Source organism: Homalodisca vitripennis, unplaced genomic scaffold (assembly GCF_021130785.1).
Source record: "Homalodisca vitripennis isolate AUS2020 unplaced genomic scaffold, UT_GWSS_2.1 ScUCBcl_9343;HRSCAF=17806, whole genome shotgun sequence".
Classification (NCBI taxonomy): domain Eukaryota; kingdom Metazoa; phylum Arthropoda; class Insecta; order Hemiptera; family Cicadellidae; genus Homalodisca; species Homalodisca vitripennis.
Window position 1 is genome coordinate 1 of NW_025785448.1, and position 19,959 is coordinate 19,959.

The window sequence follows — 19,959 nt, forward strand, 5'->3', positions numbered from 1 at the left end:
TAAACATTGTCCACCCCCAGAAATTCCCCTCCCTATAAATTAATTTTGATTTATTTTTTCCCATTTACTTTTTTGTGCACAAATTATTTTGGCAACAAAAACAAATAATTATGTGCACAGGAACTTTTACTTTACACAAAAACTTCAAAAAAAGTGTAAAATTGGGAAAATCAAAGCCAAAAAATACAGCACATTCAGGATCCTGTTGCTTATATTAGACCTAATTGAAAGCCTTTTTACTATGCCGTCCCTTTTTCCAATAATGGGACTAAAGTATAAAAAACCAACAATTGACATGTACTGGGAACACCAAATTCATCTTCAAAATTGCCCCATTGGTTTGCAAAAATGTTTTTAGCCGGAATAGATTTGAGTCAATATTGAAGTTTTTTCACATGTGGAGCACTGGAAAACATTTATCCAAAACCTAAAGAGCAAAGTATAATGATCCCAAGTGGCTTCGTTTTACTCCCGACTAGTTGGAGACAATACCGCAAACAGAGCTTTTAGGCCAATTATTACACAACACATAAGCAACTTAGTCCCATCAGATGAAAGTCTAGTAGGCACCAAGAATCATACACAACTCATACAATACCTTACCCAACAAAACACCACCACAAGTGGGGGTTCTAAAGTTTGTGGATGCTTTTGTGACGCAGTTAGCAATTGAACCGTTTTTTATTTCCAGAAACCCGTCAACGGAGACCAATTTTTAACAAAAGCCATTTTTATTACAGATTCTCATTTCCATTCTGTAAACACACATTTTAGTGCAGAAACACGTCAAGCGATATGCCCCTTACTGTGTTTGATTTCAAAATTAATATTGCGTTTAGTGCAGAAACCCGTCAAGCGTGGTCACTTGACAGGTTTCTGCAGTAAAATTTCATTTTCATGGTGTGGCAGCACTGGACACGTCACTCCTCTCACCCTCTGTTATTGTTTACTTCTACAAACAGTGGCATTCAGTCTTCAAGTGGTTGTTCAACTTGATGTTTTGTTAGAGTTAATGTTTTGTTTTATTAGTTTTTAAAAGATTTTGTGAGTTTTATTTCGTACTGTGTTTTGTAGGCTATTAATAGGTCTTATTAAATAGTGGGACTTTAAAAATGCAAAGTGAAAGTTCTGATGATGAACCTGTGGTTAAAAGGAAACGTGGTGTTGTCAATGAAGACAAGTATAAACGTAATGTTATACGGAAAGCAAGAACAAAAGGCGATTGTTACACAAATTACAAAGGTAACGTTGTAACCAGACAAATCTATTCCTGTAGAACTTATTTGCAAATGCCCACGAAAGTGTATTTCTTTTATTGATGCTGAAATAAAAAGTCAGGTTTGGGAATGTTTTTATTCTCTGAGTACTAAAAATGAACAAGACGTGTACTTACAAACACTAATAAAGCTAAGGAAGTAAAGCGTAGAGTAAAAAAAACAAACTAATCCAAATTGTTCCAATGCTGATTTAGAAGGAACTCCAGACTCACACACTAAAAAATAAATCTTTTGTATATAATATCAAAATCAATGGTATTATAACACCAGTTTGTAAAAATATTTTTTTACAAATACACGGAGTTTCTCGTGAATCGAGTAGCAAGGCTAACTAACCTGTTTAGTTAAAAATGAAATACCAATCGATTTGAGAGGCAAAAATCGTAGTGGAAACGCAATCGATGGCAAATTGTGTGTTGCTATCCATGAACACATTTCTCTATTTGAGGTCAGGGAAACTCACTATGGAACCAAGAAAAAGCAATATTTGGATGCAACGTTAAATGTGTCTAAAATGTATGAAATGTTTCAGACCACTCATCCAGATCTTAAGGATTCAGTATAAATATAGTTTTTATTACAAATATTTTAAAGAAAACTTTAAACTTGTCATTTGGGCGGCCACAGTCGATGTCTGTAGCCAGTGTGAAAACTACAAAGCAAAACTTCGAGATCAAGAGCTGAGCGACAATGTCAAGCGCAGCGTGATTGCAGAACAAATTGTTCATAAGCGCAGGGCAAAAAAAGTTTTTTCTTAAAACAACAGGAAATGTCGCAAAATAAGGACGATGATACAGTTGTCATTTGCATAGATTACATGCAGAACCTTCCTCTCCCTCATTTACCAGTTCAAGAGGTTTTCTATATGCGACAGCTGTGGGTTAATGTTTTCTGCGTTCACGACATGAAAACAAATAGAGCAAAAATGTATATGTACCATGAGGGGGAGGCTAATAAGTCGCCTGATGAGGTGTGTTCAATGTTACTACACTACCTTCAAATGGAAGTATTTCCACTTGGAAAGAAAAATATTGTCCTTTTTAGCGATGGCCCCTCAGGTCAAAATAAAAACCACATGTGTGGTGCGGTTTTTAATGAACCTGTGTGATCAGGGACTGGTTGAGACGATTTCACACTATTTTCCTGTGAGAGGCCACTACATTTTTAGCCTGTGATCGGGACTTTGGTAACATAAAACGGGTTGTGCGTAGAGCTGACCGAGTATACACGCACCGACCAATATGCTGAGATGATCCTTAAAGCAAGCAAAACTGGCCGTTTTGATGTTATCCAAGTAAGAAGTGACATGATCTTTTCTTTTAGCAGTTGGTGGCCAAAACATTACAAAAAGACTGTTAGCTCTGACGAAACAAGTGGAAGAGGTGTTCCAAGAAATGAAAAAATACCTTTTAAGGTGTCTACATACAAAGAATTCAACTACAACAAGGCGGAACGAGGAAAGGTTGTGGTCAAGGAGTTCATTGATGGCTTTACCTCCTCAACATTTACCTTCAAGAAGTACAACACTGTTCCCGAACTCCCAACGGAGCAAGCATATCCATTTGGAAAGGTACCCATTAACATAAAAAAAATCAATGACATTGTTAAACTGAGAAAGGTACACATCTGGGTACGAAGCCTTTTACAACAGTATCGTACAGTGGCCTACATCAGAAGCTGAATGCAACGTAGATAGAGAGTATGACGATTAGAATTAAATACATGTACTTTACACTAAGTAAATAAATGTAGTTGATTGATGTGATTTATCTTCTTTCTATTACCATTCTGACCTAAAAACCCCTTTTTAAAATAAAAAACAAAACTTTTATTGCAGAAACCCGTCAAGTGAAAAAATTTTATAATTTTTTAAAAATGTTATTACAAAATTTAAAACTTTACTAAAAACTGTATTTGTTTTAGAAAAGGTATGAAGTATTATTTAAAAAAATGTGAAGCATATATTCTATGATATTAGGCGAGATAAAAAGTTTTTTCTTCGTTTACCGAAAATCCTAAAAACTGCACTTGACGGTTTTCTGAAATAAACGGTTTCAATTGCTAACTGCGTCACAAAGCATCCACAACTTTATACCCCACTTGTGGTGGTGTTTGTTGGGTAAGTATTGTATGAGTTGTGTAATGATTCTTGGTGCCTACTAGACTTTCATCTATGGATAGTTGCTTATGTGTTGTGTAAATAATGCCTAAAAGCTCTGTTTGCCATGCTCAACTAGTGGAGTAAAACGAGCACATGGATCATAACTTTGCTCTTTAGGTTTTGGAAAATTTTCAGTGTCCACCATGTGAAAAAACTTCAATATTGACTCAAATCTATTCCGGCTAAACATTTTTGCAAACCATGGGCAATTTTGAGATGATTTGGTGTTCCAGTACATGTCAATTGTTGGTTTTTTATTTAGTCCCATATTGAAAAGGACGGCAATAAAAGCTTTCATTTCTAAATAAGCAACAGACCTGAATGTGCGATTTTGGCTTTGATTTCCCAATTTACCTTGGTTTTTGTGTATAAAGTTCCTTGCATAATTATTTGTTTTTGTTGCCAAAATTTGCAAAAAAGTAATGGAAAAAATAAATCAAAATTAATTTTATAGGAGGGGAATTTCTGGGTGGACAATGTTTAGGTCCTGGAAGCTCACAGAATGAGAAGGTGTGAGTGAAACTTGGTCGTTGCCTTCGATAACCTCTTGCCATTCATCATTATCACTAAGTTCACCTGATTCCGAGTCGGAGTTTGTGATGAACTTTTACCATCCGAGTCTCGCGTAGCAGCAGGCGGGCGACCGCGGCGCCTAGGCAAGTGAGTCACGCGACTAGGTCCCGGCCTTGGGTTCTCAACGCTGTCTTCATCTGACGATGACAACACTGGTCTTGTAGTGGTTGAAACAGTACTTTCCAGAATTGTTTGGTTCAAACGTAGGATCTAAATCTGTGTCGTCGGCATCACTTTGCTCAGATTCATCGTGTGAACTTCTAGCCACATCATTGCACTCACTGTCACTCAAATAATCATTTTCAACTAAGCGTTGAATTGTACGTTTACTCAAAGGCGATCTACTCATTATAAATTATTATATATTACACTTTATAAATAACATAAAATCAATAATAGAATTATAGATTCAACGCCAGCAATATCCACTACGTATAAGCTCACACGAAACAAATGACAGCACAGAAAGCTTCAATGAGCGCTTGGCGGGAAACAGGGCGATTGGTTATTAGTTTCTTTGTGCTGCCAGTGGATACCAACATAAAAAAGTAATAAATACACTTTTTTACCAACTTATTGGAAGGCCAAATATCGAATATGACTGAATAAAATTGTTTAGTCGGGAAAATATAACAGTTTTGCGTAACGTCCGATGGATCGGACGTTGGCGCCCAAAGGGTTAATAATGATTACACATATTGTGGCCACCCTTATTGTCTATTACCGTTTTCACCTGTCTAGGCATTGAATCAACCATGTTTGGCTGTTGGAGAAACATTCATCCCAGGACCAGATTTTTTAGAAAGTGCATAAATCATCCTGTCTTGTTGTGCCAATCTATATTTCTGTACCTTTCTTTGCAAATAGACCAAATGGGATTTAAATCAGGAAAGTTTCCTGGCAAAGTTGGTACCTATTAATTGTTTGGTATGAAGAGTTTCTCCAGTTTCTCCACTTTTTTGGATATGTGACGGTACTAAATCCTGTTGAAAAACCATCTGGATCCAGTTTCTGAAACAGCAGAAAGACTATGAAACGGTCTAATTCCATATATTTATTAGTAGTTTTACTTCATTAATTTTCATCATTCCATGTACTAGTGCAATTGTCTCAGGTCAAAAATAAAGTAAAACAATATCTAAACATTTTCTTTTACACACACTACACTTCTAGAAATCTCTCTTTAAATCAAGGAAGTGTTTTCTCTCAAAAGAGTGATCAGATTGTAGTAAAATAAGTAAAAACAAGAAAAACTAGTAAACACAGAAATAAAATAGCATTTTCTGTAGAAAACATATGAGAAATTAACAGCTGGTGACTTCGGTAAATTATAGCACTTGATAGAAGAAATAAAACAGTGCTGGTAACCAAGAAAAATCTCGGAAATAAAAGAAACCCTTTATCTGTTTTAATTCCATTAATTTGCAAAAGGGTGTACATATATGTATATTGTAAAAATACACAACTGATTTGAAGTTCTCATTGACCATGGTTTAAACCATTCCACTCTGTCCAGTCCTGTCAAAACAATGAGAAATATGAACAAGTCTTTACCTTCTAAATAGAGTGTGTTACACTACTAGTACATTAATCCACCCACAACGATCAGCATCTCAAAATTCCAAAAAAATGAACTCGTCTTTGTAGACAATGTTGGGAGAAGTCTAAATAGCAAGTTGACCAGGAAATGTTTTATTGCTTATTACAGAAGGGTGTTCATAGAAATTAATGAAAATAACATCAAACCAACCAAATTGATCAGTTTAAGATCTGGAGATGATGTCCTTTGACTGTGCACTCTTCCAGTCTTACACTGAAACACATTCTCTAACATTTCAGGAGCAATTTTTGTGACTTCTCGGCTTATAACCTCTCTTAATTCGTCCAGTATGCAGGGTTTGTCAGTGTAAACCCTTGCCTTTAATTAAAGAACCCCCACAAGAAAAATATCACAAATGCTGTGGCAGTGAGCGGGCCACATGCGATGTCCTTAAAATGCAAGATGATTCGGCCATTAAACTTGTCCCTCAAAAACTTCATTACCTCATTGTGTGAACAGTTGCCCCGTCTTGCTGGAACCACATCCTCCTGTGCACTATACAATTTCTCTGAAGTTCAGGCATCAGGAAATATTGTAACATCAACAGATAATGTTACGAATTGATCGTAACTGTTCGACCACACCTATTCAAAGAAGTATAGCCTGATGACATAATTTTTTGGTACCTTGGGACTAGGCAGAGGATGTTCATGCAGTTGTTCATGATTTGTAGTAAACCAATAATGAAAGTTCTGTCTATTAACATAACCGTTTTGATAAAAAATATGATTCTTCACTCATCATTAAAAATTTTTAATCAGACATTAAAAGTATGCAAAGTATGCAAATACTTTCTGCATTGCATAGTCATTAGCTTTTAGCTGCTCAATAGTAGTCATTTTATATGGGTGGAAATGCTGATCAAAACGCAATATTCGTCTTAATGAACAGTCAGACATGCGCAAAGCAGCAGCTTGTTTACGGGCCAGTTGCAGAGGACTGGCTTCCACAGCTCCTCTTACTCGTTCAATATTCTCTCATTTCCGGGCTGACCATGGACAGCCTGTCGACTTCTGTTTTATTGTTAAACCAGTAGATCTGAAGTTAGTCATCCAGACCATAATGGTGTTACGAGTAGGGACTTTGGAGCCATATTAAAATGTCTATGGAACTGCCGCTGAATGTTTTTTTTTTATTTTCAGATTATTCTTTTTATGTTAAAAAGAAAAGAAAAAATCTTCTCCATTTGTTACATCCAACAATCATTTGGAAGTACAAAAATACATAGCTTTCTTTGAGAAACAAAATTCTACAGGTTGGCATGTATTCCCATCTCCATTCTAAATTCATGAGCATATTTGATGTCAGCAATCTTTGGTTTTAATTATTTATGAATATATATAGATAAAGAATTGTCTCTAAACTTTAAAATAAAACCTGTTTTCAAAGAGGATAAAAAAATCAATGTCATCCAATTGCACTTATAGCAGTAATGTAGGCAAACAGTTAAAAAATGTTATCTCAATTTTTAGAATTTCCAGAAAATTTCAAAATTATTTCAGACTTTCATTTGTACATAAACTTGGCCTTAATTATCAGAAGGCCACTATCATCTGAGGGCTTTATTTTCCTTAGTATTTACTTTGAAGAATCGACTTTTTCATTGTCTAGGAATTTGATAATGTTTTACTTAAATATAGTCAAGAGTAAGTAGATATTTTGACTAGTCTTATTAAGATGTACCCTAGGAGTTGAAATTTGTAATACACACACACAAAACGAGTGTGTGCGCGCATGCACACACACACGCACACGCACGCGCACGCGCACACACACACACACACACTCTTTTCAATAGTGTTTTATGCACAGTCCACAGTAGTGAGGAAACCAATGTGGCATATCTAAAGAATTCAATACATTTAGAGTCCATTAACTTGTTATTGATCAGTTAAATTTCTTTAATTGTTGGTTTAAAATAAAAACATTTCAAGATATATGCAATTGTTATTTTTTTTAAATGTCTGTAATACAACATAAAACCCATACATTTTATGTACACTACAGTAACACGAAATAATTACATTTGGTTCCGTTTCCAGTTTTAAATCTCAAAACTAGAATAGGGAATTACTTTGTGAATAAAATCATTTAAAATCGTTATATAACAAAATATTGATTTAATATTAAATTTATTAAAATGGCTTTTTGAGTAATATAAGTTTCTCTCTAAAACTTTACAGACAGACACACACAGCCTAATATATTGAACTTACAATAGTTAACAGGAATCAGTAGTTGTAACAAAAATAAAATCTTTAGTTGTGCTTCTTTATCAAATATATGTATTGTAACAACAAAAGAAACTAGTTCTGTAGTAATTGTGTATTGTAATCTAATATTATGTTTTGTACAAATTCAAACCTTCTCATTCAAAAGATTTTTTTGTTTTTTCAAAGTAGTTAAAAAAAGTAAATATTTTATTATTCTTATTTGAAATTTGTTAAATCGTTTTTACAGTCAGATGATTTTGCCAAACCAGTGGATGTAGCAGCGTTCCCGTACTATCGAGATTTCATTGTGAAGCCTATGGATCTGACACAACTCAGACAGAACATAAGGGCCAAGATGTATGGAAGCACAGAGGCGTTCTTGGCTGATGCTAAATGGATAGTACACAACAGTAATTATTTTTAATTCAGGTAACACTCTAAACTATACAATATTTGTCAGTAGAAGCTAAACTGTAGGTTTCTATGTTAGTGACCAAGACTATTTTAGACAGTCAAAAAACAGCATATATGACCATTGGACTTTGTTGATGTAACAAGTCCTTTCTATACACCAGAAATACACACAAAATTGTGCATTTGCTATTGGATTTTAATTCCACATTTAATATTCTAATTATTATTGGTCTGACAAAAAGGAGGACGGTATAATAAGAGATGTTACTGATGTTACAGTACAGTCCAAGTTCACCAACACAGCTCGAGCCCTGCTGAAGATCTGTAAACAAGAGATGCAGGAGATTGAAAACTGCCCAGATTGCTACCAGAACGCCCACACTCGTTCTTCTGACTCCTGGTTCATCGAAGCTTGTGTGAGTTCACTTTCGTTGTCTTGTTTGTTGGATGGGGAGAACGAAGTGTATACACTCTAAATAGAATTAACGTTTTTAATGGATATACACATTTTTGCAATGCGTTTAATATATCCTCTGGAAACTTTTGACAATTATATCTGTTGTTGTTTGTTTGTTGTTCAGCACACATAATAAAAAGAAACATACAAAAATAACATTCATGCCAGTCTATTTCAACCACAAAAAATTCAGTTGACTTGTTGCTTTTACAGCATTCTCCATAACAACAGAGTGGACTAATTGACCAAAATATGGATTAAAACAGTTATAGAACTGCGTAACCTAGCCAAAAGTCATTTAATACTACTGATTTATTTTTCTATACTACTAAGTTGAACTTACAAAAATATGTTTACAGTAATAGATACACAAATAAAAATGGAAATTTCATAAAATAAGGAGAAAACTGGTTTGATAAATCCATCTTATTTTGGATTTCCAACTGTGTTATGTCATCTTGATCAAAATATTTGTTTAATTACGCGTTTTGGCACTTTAAAAATTTTTTATTGAATGTTTAACAAAATTTGTGAAACTTTTTCAATTGTTTTTTGTCAATGGGGATATTGTTATACAATTTTGGGCCAAAGCATAAAAAAATTTCTCCTTCCGATTTCTTGTTTTAATTTATGAAAACAATGGCGGGTGCTACGTTGCAAGACCTCCTCCTGAAACATGAATCTCTCACGCAGGTACTAGGGTTGCCTGTGTGGGCCGAGCTACAACACTTCTTCCATTTTTAACAAGTTGTAAAAAATATAATGCTCCTAAATTTGATCATTCAATTCAATTAAAGAAAATAATGGAATTACAATTATCTTTTAATTGTGGAGGGCATTTATTTGATAATAAAGTGGAACAATTATTGCAGCGGCGGCCACACGTTCTTGTCTGGGCTAAACTGAAGGGATTTCCGTTTTGGCCAGCCAAAGCTATGACAGTCAACAATGAGAATATGGTTGATGTTCGCTTCTTCGGTGCCCATGACAGGTAAATTGTAGAAGTCAAGTTTATGCTTACTACGATTAACTTTCTTTCAATGTTTGCCATGTATTTATAATTGGTCATATATACCATTGGTGCAATGGCACAAAAACCAGAAATAATTTATTATTCATAACATATATAGTATTATTACAATACTGTAACATAAAAATATGAATTGGGATTTTAAAAATCAATGTTTAGCGTACAATTCAGAAGGATGAAATGAAATTCAAAAAATTTGAAGTCCAGTTTTACTATCTGGAACACTATTATATCCTAGAATGAGGGTCCTTAACCCATTGCGGATCGTATTGTTTTGCGCGCGGGCACCAGCGGGCACGAATTAATTTACGGTCAGCGGCCGAACGAACAGCAATGGTACGCCACATCTTATCGCTCGCTATTGTATATTAGAAAATTCAGCTGTGAAGGTATTCGTTCAGATGGAACATGGACCTGCTGAGGTATCCATGATGTAGGAACGATAACACGCGAGCAAGGTGCCGGGGTGGCAGGGATGACATGTGAATCATAGTCTAAATAAAGCGGCTCGGTGCGAAGCGATTACAACATCCAGCTATTGCCTAGACTAAACCCGCTAACATGTACTTCTGCGTCGTTTGGTTCTGTGTCAATAACCTCAAAAGTATTATAATACTAACTGAGGAAAAACACCCAATCAGAAGCACTAAAAAGCAGAGTAAAATATGAATGGTTTTTCAACTTTGACGTACAACTGCGATCTATAGGATATTTATAAAACTTTTTGAAAGCTCTAAGCGTAGACCGTTCTTAAACATTCTTAGTTGACAAGTGAAGACGATCGCCCGATCTATCAGACATTAACAGAACTATTTGGAGGGAAATTTAAAAGCAGACCGCTTTTGCGACCTGAGCTCGTCATCGTGCCGTTTAGGCCCGGCCGCTGCGTGACAAGCTGGGCTCGTCAGTGATCCGCAATGGTTAAGACAAGTATTGACCACAAGGTGCAGTAATTATTACTGTACTACAATAACATTTGTATGTTACTGGATTTTTTAAATATTTATTATTCCAAATTATTAACTACATATTTTTTACAGATTATAAGTACATTTTTAAACAATTGTTTATTAATATTCTATTCTGAAATAAGATTGAGTCAGCAAAACCATGAATTCACTAATCCCATATACCCAAAAGTTTTGTGGCGGTACTGAGTGTTTCAGACAATTGAAAATCTTGGTTAAGACTTCCTCTGCTATATCATTTACAAACTTTATTAAATTGTTCTCTCTTTGTCCCTATTTCAAATTCTTTAGGATAAAATAAATTGTTTATATCAAAATATGCATTGAAGTAAAATTAATGATATTCTAAAGAATGAAAAAGAATATATAACAAATGGAAAAATGCACCAATTGCACCATATAGAATGCTTGATTATGCTATAATTTGCCAGGAAAATCCATCACTCAATGAATGGATCAATAATTTTTATTATTAATATCAAGGGTTGGATAGTATAATCAAGAATAATCAGATAAATCAGGGTTTGTCAGTATAATCAGACTCATGGCTAGGCAAAACAAATATATTATAATAATATAAACATATACAATAAATTACAGTATAACTGATAGTAAGCAAAGTTTTTTCCACAGTTTGGTGAGAAAAGTTGGCATCAATTTGATTTATGTCTGATCTTTATGATGATGGCTGAATAAATTAATATAACTCAGTCTTATAAGCATTAATTTTAAGCAGATGTGTTAAGAATTTTGGTTATTGCAGCTTTTTAGGGAGAAATTACATTTTGGGGTAAAAATAAATATATTAATTTTGCAATTATAATTGAATACTTTATAGAGCAAAAATATAAAAAAAATAGATGTTATGGGATTGATAGAGGAGAAGGTTCATTCATCCAAGAGATAGGGGGGAAACTTCCAGCTCGTTTAGGACCTCCAGGATTGTAGCTATGGAAGAACGGGCCACTTACGACTCCTCTGTCTAGTTACTAACAACAGTCATTGGTATCGGGGTAGGGCACAAGTTTAGAGGGAGTCCATCTGTGTATCACACACAAAACAAAGTTTAGTAGCGTTATACTTCAGCAACTGTGTTCACGAAGAGCATCGGGAGAGATGGCACTACTACAGCTAATAAGAAATACAAAAGAGTTCAATACCCATGCACTATGGTAGGGAGAAAATAAAGCCACTTCTGCTACTTCATAAGGCGGCGAGTTGCGAGACGAGACTGCTACTACAAAAGAGTACGAGAATAGCATCGAGACTAGAGGTTTTGAGTGACCGCTACTTGACCACATCATCTCCAGAACGGCTCAGATGGTACACTGACTGCTCGGGCTTCTAAGGGACGCTATCGAACGGACTTAGACATACCACACAATCAGTTCCACCAGTGGGAGAAGCGGTAGTTAAACCAGCCGATAGGTCCAAAGTTCACTGGCAGCCCTGGAATTCCCCCTGAAATATTTTACCTAATAGCAAGATGTTTCCTGAATACTAAAACTAAAGTCTACTCTAACTGTTCGTTGTTGTAAGTACGGGAACAACTCTGCACTGCCCGGAATTTTTTATATTCAAATTTGAAATGTGTGCTGCAATCGAAAATCCTGGTAGTTGTTAAGTGCAGTCTCTAATTAGTTTTGATTGGGAATAAACTTAAAAGCAATATAAATTCCATCGGGAACTGTGTGAACGGAAACAACATAATGACTCAAAGTTCTGTCAGGAAGTGGTGCATGTTTGAAATTATTTTGCAGAAGCTAGACTACCACAAAATTTGTACAAGATGGGTGCCAAAAATGCTTACAGGTCACCATACTGAACAGTGCAATGAGGGCAGCTTTGACGTTTTTGGAGACCTACAACAGTCATAGTAATGCACTACTGGATCGAATCATAACAGGAGACTGTACAGTCCTGATCTTGCTCCAAGTGATGTTCACTAGTTTTCGAAAATGAAGACCTGCCTAGCAACACAGGGTTTTGACAACAATGAGGAGCTCCAGGTATGCATCATTGAGTGGCTGAGATCACAGGCGGCAGAATTCTATGACACAGGAATTTCTAAGCTTGCCCATCACTATGATGTGTCTGAATTTGTATGGTGATTATGTAGTATCTCTTTCACATGTATATTAACAAAATGTTTTTCTTGTTCTTGGTTTTTAAAAAAATTTCCAAAACGTTCCTTACTTTCTGAATAGCCCTCATAGTAACACTTCTCATATTGATCTACTCTCAATTCATATTGTACTCTCTATCTGTAGTTGTAATTTTGTTATCATTTATAAATATATTCTTCTTGATGCCCATCACCTCAAGAATGATGGTGCATTCCTCCCCAAAACCAATAATTTTCCTTCCCCCAAAAAGCATAACTTATGTGTGTGTAAACCTGATAAAAAAGATTTCATCATTATACATTCGTAAAAAGTTTGAATTTTTTGAACTTTTGTAAAATTTTCTGGATTCAAATAGTATGTCTCAAAATAGAGGTACAAGAAATAAATTGAAATAAAGCAGAGTAAATATTATACTGTGAAATGTAACATAGCTGCTAATGGCTGCTTTTTAGAACATGTTCCTGAGTACAATTCCATTCATTTCTCAACAAACAAAGGAAACCTGCATGAAAAACATCAAATATAGTAATATTTGGGTATTCGTTGAAGGCAAATGACTTAACACCACTGAATCGATTATATGTTTCCCACACCATCTGTACTCTGACCTAGTGATGGGCAAATCCAATTCCAAACCTTTAAAAATAGTGAAGTGAACAAAAATTAGCTGCTGAAATGTGCACATATATGCAGCAGACAAGTGGCATTACACAAAATAAACAAAGAAAATATTATATATGACGTGGCAGATCTCCGCAGATTCGAATGTCAAATCCCGTTGAAAATCTTCATTGAAGATGTAGTGGATTCGACTCATCACCAACCATATCAATTGTCAATTCCAATCAATTGCCTCTAGTGTATTCAGTACCTCAGATGACAAATTTTCAAGAGTTGTGTCCTCTGCTAGTGAACACTTTACAAACTGCTCTTCTGGTTTCATGGTCTCTTAGATTTTAATCTGCTCAATGTTCAGCTGTAATATAGTGTATTATCTCACAGGGCTTGGGTGCCTGTCAGCTCGTGCTTCTTGTACAGTAAACTCTCGCCAACTCCTGCGTCCAACAAGAGCAGACGTAACCTAGAAGAGTGTCTGCAGGTATGTGAGGAACCTCTTTTTATTTTATAGAACTAAAGAACTCATAATTTCAGTTATACATTTTTACAAGTGGTGTTTGAAATTTAATGTTCATTTTTCATATAAAAAATACTCATAAATAAAATAAAAATACTTTATAAAAGTTAAACATATAGTTTATATTTATATCTTTGTTATTTCTCTATAATAGAATAATTAATTAGGATTAATTTTTGGATGGTAGAGTGGAGGGAGGAGAATGAATCTGATTGAATATCTCACAACACCTGGGATATGGAAAATCTAAATTTGAATAAAATAGATAAGTTTAATTCAAATTAAATGTTTAACTGCTGTATTTCAAACAAGTTGGATTTCTGATACACAAATATTTTTTTATATTGAGGCTTCTTAGGGATATTCTATCCTTTCATACTCCCATAGTTACTGTTTCTATACCCTACCAGTACTAATAAAAGTATTATATTACTGTACAAATATTCAACTGTTGGTAACCTACAATTTCAACTTTAGGCAGTCAATTCTCTGATTGAATATTGAGTTATTGCTATTATTAACAAAATGTATCAAATGTAGAAAAAGTCTCAAGTATTCATACAGCACTATCTTTTGTTTACTTACTAATACTACTGTTTTTTGTTTCTTCAAAAATAAATTTCTGTTTCTACAATTACTCAAAAACATGAAAAAATATTTCAGAGAAAATTTTACGGTAAACATCCTTTAATTTGGCATTTGCATCTTGAATAAAAATATAATTTAATGAGTTATTATCCACGATCAATCAAGTTTGGAGTGTTCAGATCAGCTCGGCTGTTCTGGTGCTCTCACGAGTGGTCAAGTCTAGTGAACTGCATTAGTTGAGTGTTGTTAATGTCAGAGTAAACCTCAACTAGGCAGCCTTTACTGTGCAGTGTTTCTGGTGCTCTCACGAGTGGTCAAGTCTAGTGAACTGCATTAGTTGAGTGTTGTTAATGTCAGAGTAAACCTCAACTAGGCAGCCTTTACTGTGCAGTGTTCTGGTGCTCTCACGAGTGGTCAAGTCTAGTGAAACTGCATTAGTTGAGTGTTGTTAATGTCAGAGTAAACCTCAACTAGGCAGCTTTTACTGTGCAGTGTTCTGGTGCTCTCACGAGGTGGTCAAGTCTAGTGAACTGCATTAGTTGAGTGTTTGTTAATGTCAGAGTAAAACCTCAACTAGGCAGCCTTTACTGTGCAGTGTTCTGGTGCTCTCACAAGTGGTCAAGTCTAGTGAACTGCATTAGTTGAGTGTTGTTAATGTCAGAGTAAACCTCAACTAGACAGCCTTTACTGTGCAGTGTTCTGGTGCTCTCACAAGTGGTCAAGTCTAGTGAACTGCATTAGTTGAGTGTTGTTAATGTCAGAGTAAACCTCAACTAGGCAGCCTTTACTGTGCAGTGTTCTGGTGCTCTCACAAGTGGTCAAGTCTAGTGAACTGCATTAGTTGAGTGTTGTTAATGTCAGAGTAAACCTCAACTAGGCAGCCTTTACTGTGCAGTGTTCTGGTGCTCTCACGAGTGGTCAAGTCTAGTGAACTGCATTAGTTTGAGTGTTGTTAATGTCAGAGTAAACCCTCAACTATACGAAAAACCACAAGAGAGTGCAGTTGAGGGAGGAGCCTATTTTGCCCGTAACCTTGGAGCGGCCAACGAGAGGCTGAGCGACGTTGCCAAACTTGTTCCCCGCTGTAACCACAAGCCGCGCGAGTCCAGCATTCTTAAAATACTTAACCGTTACGCTCGAAAGAAATGTTAGAGCTGTCTTGAAATTAATTAACATACGTATTACAAAATGTAATTTTACGGTCATTTTTAAAAAAAAGTACATCTCTGTAGCTTATTTCCATGTTGAGTTAAATGGATTGAAATAAAATTATTGTATTATATTACTCATATACGAAGATCGTAGGATTAAAATCTTTAGCCGAAATATAAATTAAAAAGAAAACATAAAAATACCGCAAAAACGTTAATTTTCCGTATTTAACAGTTAGATAATGCCATTATCATTGATATATAATAAGGCATTACATGTGTGCATAGTATAATCATGTTATGTTAAATGGATTTTCAATTTGGTAAGAAAGTTATCAAATACATTTGAAATATATGTTATTTTTCATAAATATTATTCAGTACATAACGATGGGAATTGTTGCCGCAACGGTTTTTGTTACGCACTTTCGGTTCTCATAAATTTATAACCATTTGAAAGCATTTTTCCTACCTGGCTATTAATAGTCTTGAATCTGTGTTATGTAAATTTTTTTTTTTATTACAAGTGGGTGATTTAAATATTTAAACTGGTCATAGTTGAAAAATCATACAGCACAAGTATTTTTTATAATATGAATGCACTTTCTTATAAAATTCTAAAGTAACGGTTTTTCTATAACATCCAATTAAATTTGAACACAGTACATAATAGATGATTCAGACGAGTGAAAATGTGGAGGAAACGGGTGAAATACCTGTAAACAAAAGCCGCACCAGCCAGCAGTGGTGGTAATACCAGACAGATGAGTCATACTATTTCCAAGAAACAGCCCCTTCCTCCTTCCTGTCTCTGACCGTCAGTCAGTGCCTATTGTCGCTTCATCAGTGGCGGTTGAAAAATACTGCATTCTCTTCAATTCCAGTACGCGTATATTATTTTGTGCTGAATTTTACTGTTGATGAACGTTTTCGTGTTTTTAAGTGTTGTTTATTGGTAGCTATTATAAGTGTACCGATTATTTTCTGTGTAGTGTCAATTGTAATATGCTTGTTAATTGTGATTCCTTATTTGGACAAAATGGAGTGTGATGATGTTTGTTCAAGTGCACAGCCATCCGGAAGTAAGAGTGGTAGCGGAAAAACCCTAACATAGTGGAGAACGACGTATTATTTACGTTTACAACTTTTTCAAAAAACTGTCGTTGACAAATTTCCGAGAAACTCTAAACTTTAAGCAAAGTGGTAAACTGTGTGCTGAGGCCTGTGGTGTAAGTGAAAGAACCGTTAACAAAATAAGTAAAGAAGCTAAGCTGGCCGAAGAAGATGGACCTTCATCATCAGAAATTAAGTTTTCAACGCCAGGAAAACAAAGAAGTCGAAAATCAAAAATAACAGGCTTTGACGACTTTGAAAAAGATGTTTTGAGACGAACTGTCCTTTCGTACTACGACAGAGGGGAATTTCCCACATCAAAAAGAATCACGCAGGATCTCAAACAAAAACTTGATTACAACGGATCGGTAACTTCAACAAATAGATTATTAAGGCATGTTGGTTTTCAGGTATAAGAAAACCAATGATGGTAGAAAGTTTTTATTGGAACGAAATGATATTGTAGCGGCTCGTTTAAAATTTTTGAGAACTATGCAAGAGCTATAGAGAATCTGGTGATTGTAGACCCATATATTACCTCGATGAAACATGGGTTAATGAAAAACCATACTCGAAAAATACATATGGCAGGATACGACTGAGTCTGGTGGACTAAAGGTTCCTCTCGGCAAAGGTAGAAGATTAATAATTTGTCATGTCGGTTTCGACAAAAGATGGGTTTTTGCAAGAATGTAAGTGGGTTTTTCGGTCTAAGACATCATCCAGTTCGGACTATCACGATGAAATGAACGCTGAATCGTGTTTAGAAAATGGTTTAAAAAAATTGCTATGCATTTTGGAAGAAAGGCTCGATCATCGTTATGGATAATGCTCCATACCACTCAGTACTCGCCGAGAAAATTCCAAATTCATCGTGGAGAAAGGAAGAGATTCAAAATTGGCTGTCTCGAAAAAAACATACAATACTGTATGAAAGAAACGAAACCAGAACTTATAATGAGGGTTCTCCCATATAAAAACCCAACAAAAAACTTATGAACTCGACGTATTAGCCAATGAAATGGGACATACAGTTGTCAGGCTCCCTCCTTAATCACTGCCAGTACAATCCCATTGAAATGGAATGGGCTCAAGTGAAGGGAGAGGTAGCACGTAATAATAAGACATTTAAAATAAACCGACGTTGAGAAACTTGTTCATGATGCTCTGGACAAAGTGACTAAAGAAGACTGGCAATCAAGAGTTCAGCACGCAGAAGCCTTGCAGCAAGCTGATTTTTGAAAAGGAATGTATCCGCACAAGTGTTGTAGATCAAATAATTATAAACTTAGCAGACAATTCTGACACGAAGTAGCAGTGAGGCAGAAAGTGAAAAATGAAGAAGACTCCGAGGTTTTGGCTACGATGTTGCCGCCTGAGAGCGAATAAATAATATACAAGTGCAAAGGTAAGAATATTATTAAGTCAATCATGCTTTTTAACGTATTTCATTTTAAAATAGTAGGCCTAAAAATTATTTAGTGGAAAATTTGATTATTTCATAATTTAAAAAATATAATTGCTCGATAATTTTAAAATTGATTATCTTGTTATATTGTTTTAATTATTTTTAATCAAGGAACACGTCATGCAGTGTCCAATATAAGCAACATGTATATTAATTTTGTGTGTGTTTAGTAATCGTTTAAAATCACTGAAAAGTTGTATGGAAATAAGCAAGTACTTTTACTCTGACTAACTGACGGGACGATTTGTTTGTTTTAATCGATAGTTCGTTTGTAATAACATTAATAAAACTATACAAGTAATTTAAATATAATATAGCAAAACTGTCAACGCATTTTTAAATATGGTTTTTCAATTATACTGATAAGTTTTAAATGTTCAGTGTCAGTGTTAGTTGTGACAGCGCAGCGGTTTATCAGCCACAATGCGCCAGCCGTGCCGGGCGGCAGCGGCAGTTGTGTGGCAACGTCGCGCAGGCCAGTCCATTCTATTGGTCGCCGCCAACTGCACTCTCTGGTGGTTCCTTGTATAGACAGCCTTTACTGTGCAGTGTTCTGGTGCTCTCACGAGTGGTCAAGTCTAGTGAACTGCATTAGTTGAGTGTTGTTAATGTCAGAGTAAACCTCAACTAGACAGCCTTTACTGTTACAGTGTTCTGGTGCTCTCACGAGTGGTCAAGTCTAGTGAACTGCATTAGTTGAGTGTTGTTAATGTCAGAGTAAACCTCAACTAGACAGCCTTTACTGTACAGTGTTCTGGTGCTCTCACGAGTGGTCAAGTCTAGTGAACTGCATTAGTTGAGTGTTGTTAATGTCAGAGTAAACTCAATAGGCAGCCTTTACTGTGCAGTGTTCTGGTGCTCTCACGAGTGGTCAAGTCTAGTGAACTGCATTAGTTGAGTGTTGTTAATGTCAGAGTAAACCTCAACTAGGCAGCCTTTACTGTTCAGTGTTCACTTCTTATGTCGTTAGCTTGTAGTTTACTGTACTATAGTGTTATTTCTGTACTTTAATGGCAATTCACGTTTTTCTCCATTTATGTTTCAGGCTAAATGGAGTTTTATATTATACATTTAAACATAACAGAGCATGCATAGTTTTTTATCTACCACAGTTTGGTAAAACACCTTTAACTATGAGCCACATAACAAGTCACACATATGTATTCCATGTGTGACACATTCCATTCACAACTATGTTTATTTATTTAATGCTCATAAAAATCCCCAAAGTGTGGGTTTATCAAGAGTCTATTGTATCAATAAAACCCATATCCCTTTTCCATATCTGATATGATTTGTTATTTATATTAAACAATACTGGCTTTACTATCCCAGGAATTGGAGCACCATATCAAGAAATTAAGAGACAAGTTTGGTCGCTTTGAATATCCCCCGTACAAGACCCCTTATGATCCGAAGAACGAGGATGCTCAACTTGCAATGTTACTACCGATGGTAAGTTCCAATTTCTTCTCTTATTTTATAATACATATTAATATTTTGGTATAGTTTACATTTAACTTATAAGAATGTTTTTGAAATGAAATACAATTTTCCTTCTTTTCCATGGAAAACATGATACCACAATTTTGATCCTGTGTCACAGGTTTTCTGTGCCTATCGAGTATAGTTAAGGCTGTGCATATAGCATGTATTTGAAGTATTAAAATATCACACCTCTTTTT

The 19,959-nt window shown here is 35.3% G+C and overlaps 1 protein-coding gene across 1 annotated transcript; it reads left to right on the plus strand.

Annotated features, from left to right (window-relative positions):
* Positions 1 to 8,243: 8,243 nt before the first annotated feature.
* On the plus strand, positions 8,244 to 19,729 carry LOC124374616 (protein kinase C-binding protein 1-like; the record flags this gene model as incomplete). Its single annotated transcript, XM_046832801.1, has 5 exons — positions 8,244 to 8,253; positions 8,518 to 8,654; positions 9,568 to 9,686; positions 13,822 to 13,918; positions 19,610 to 19,729. Coding segments are annotated over exons 2-5 (417 nt in total), but the record flags the coding sequence as incomplete, so codon positions are not given.
* Positions 19,730 to 19,959: the final 230 nt, after the last annotated feature.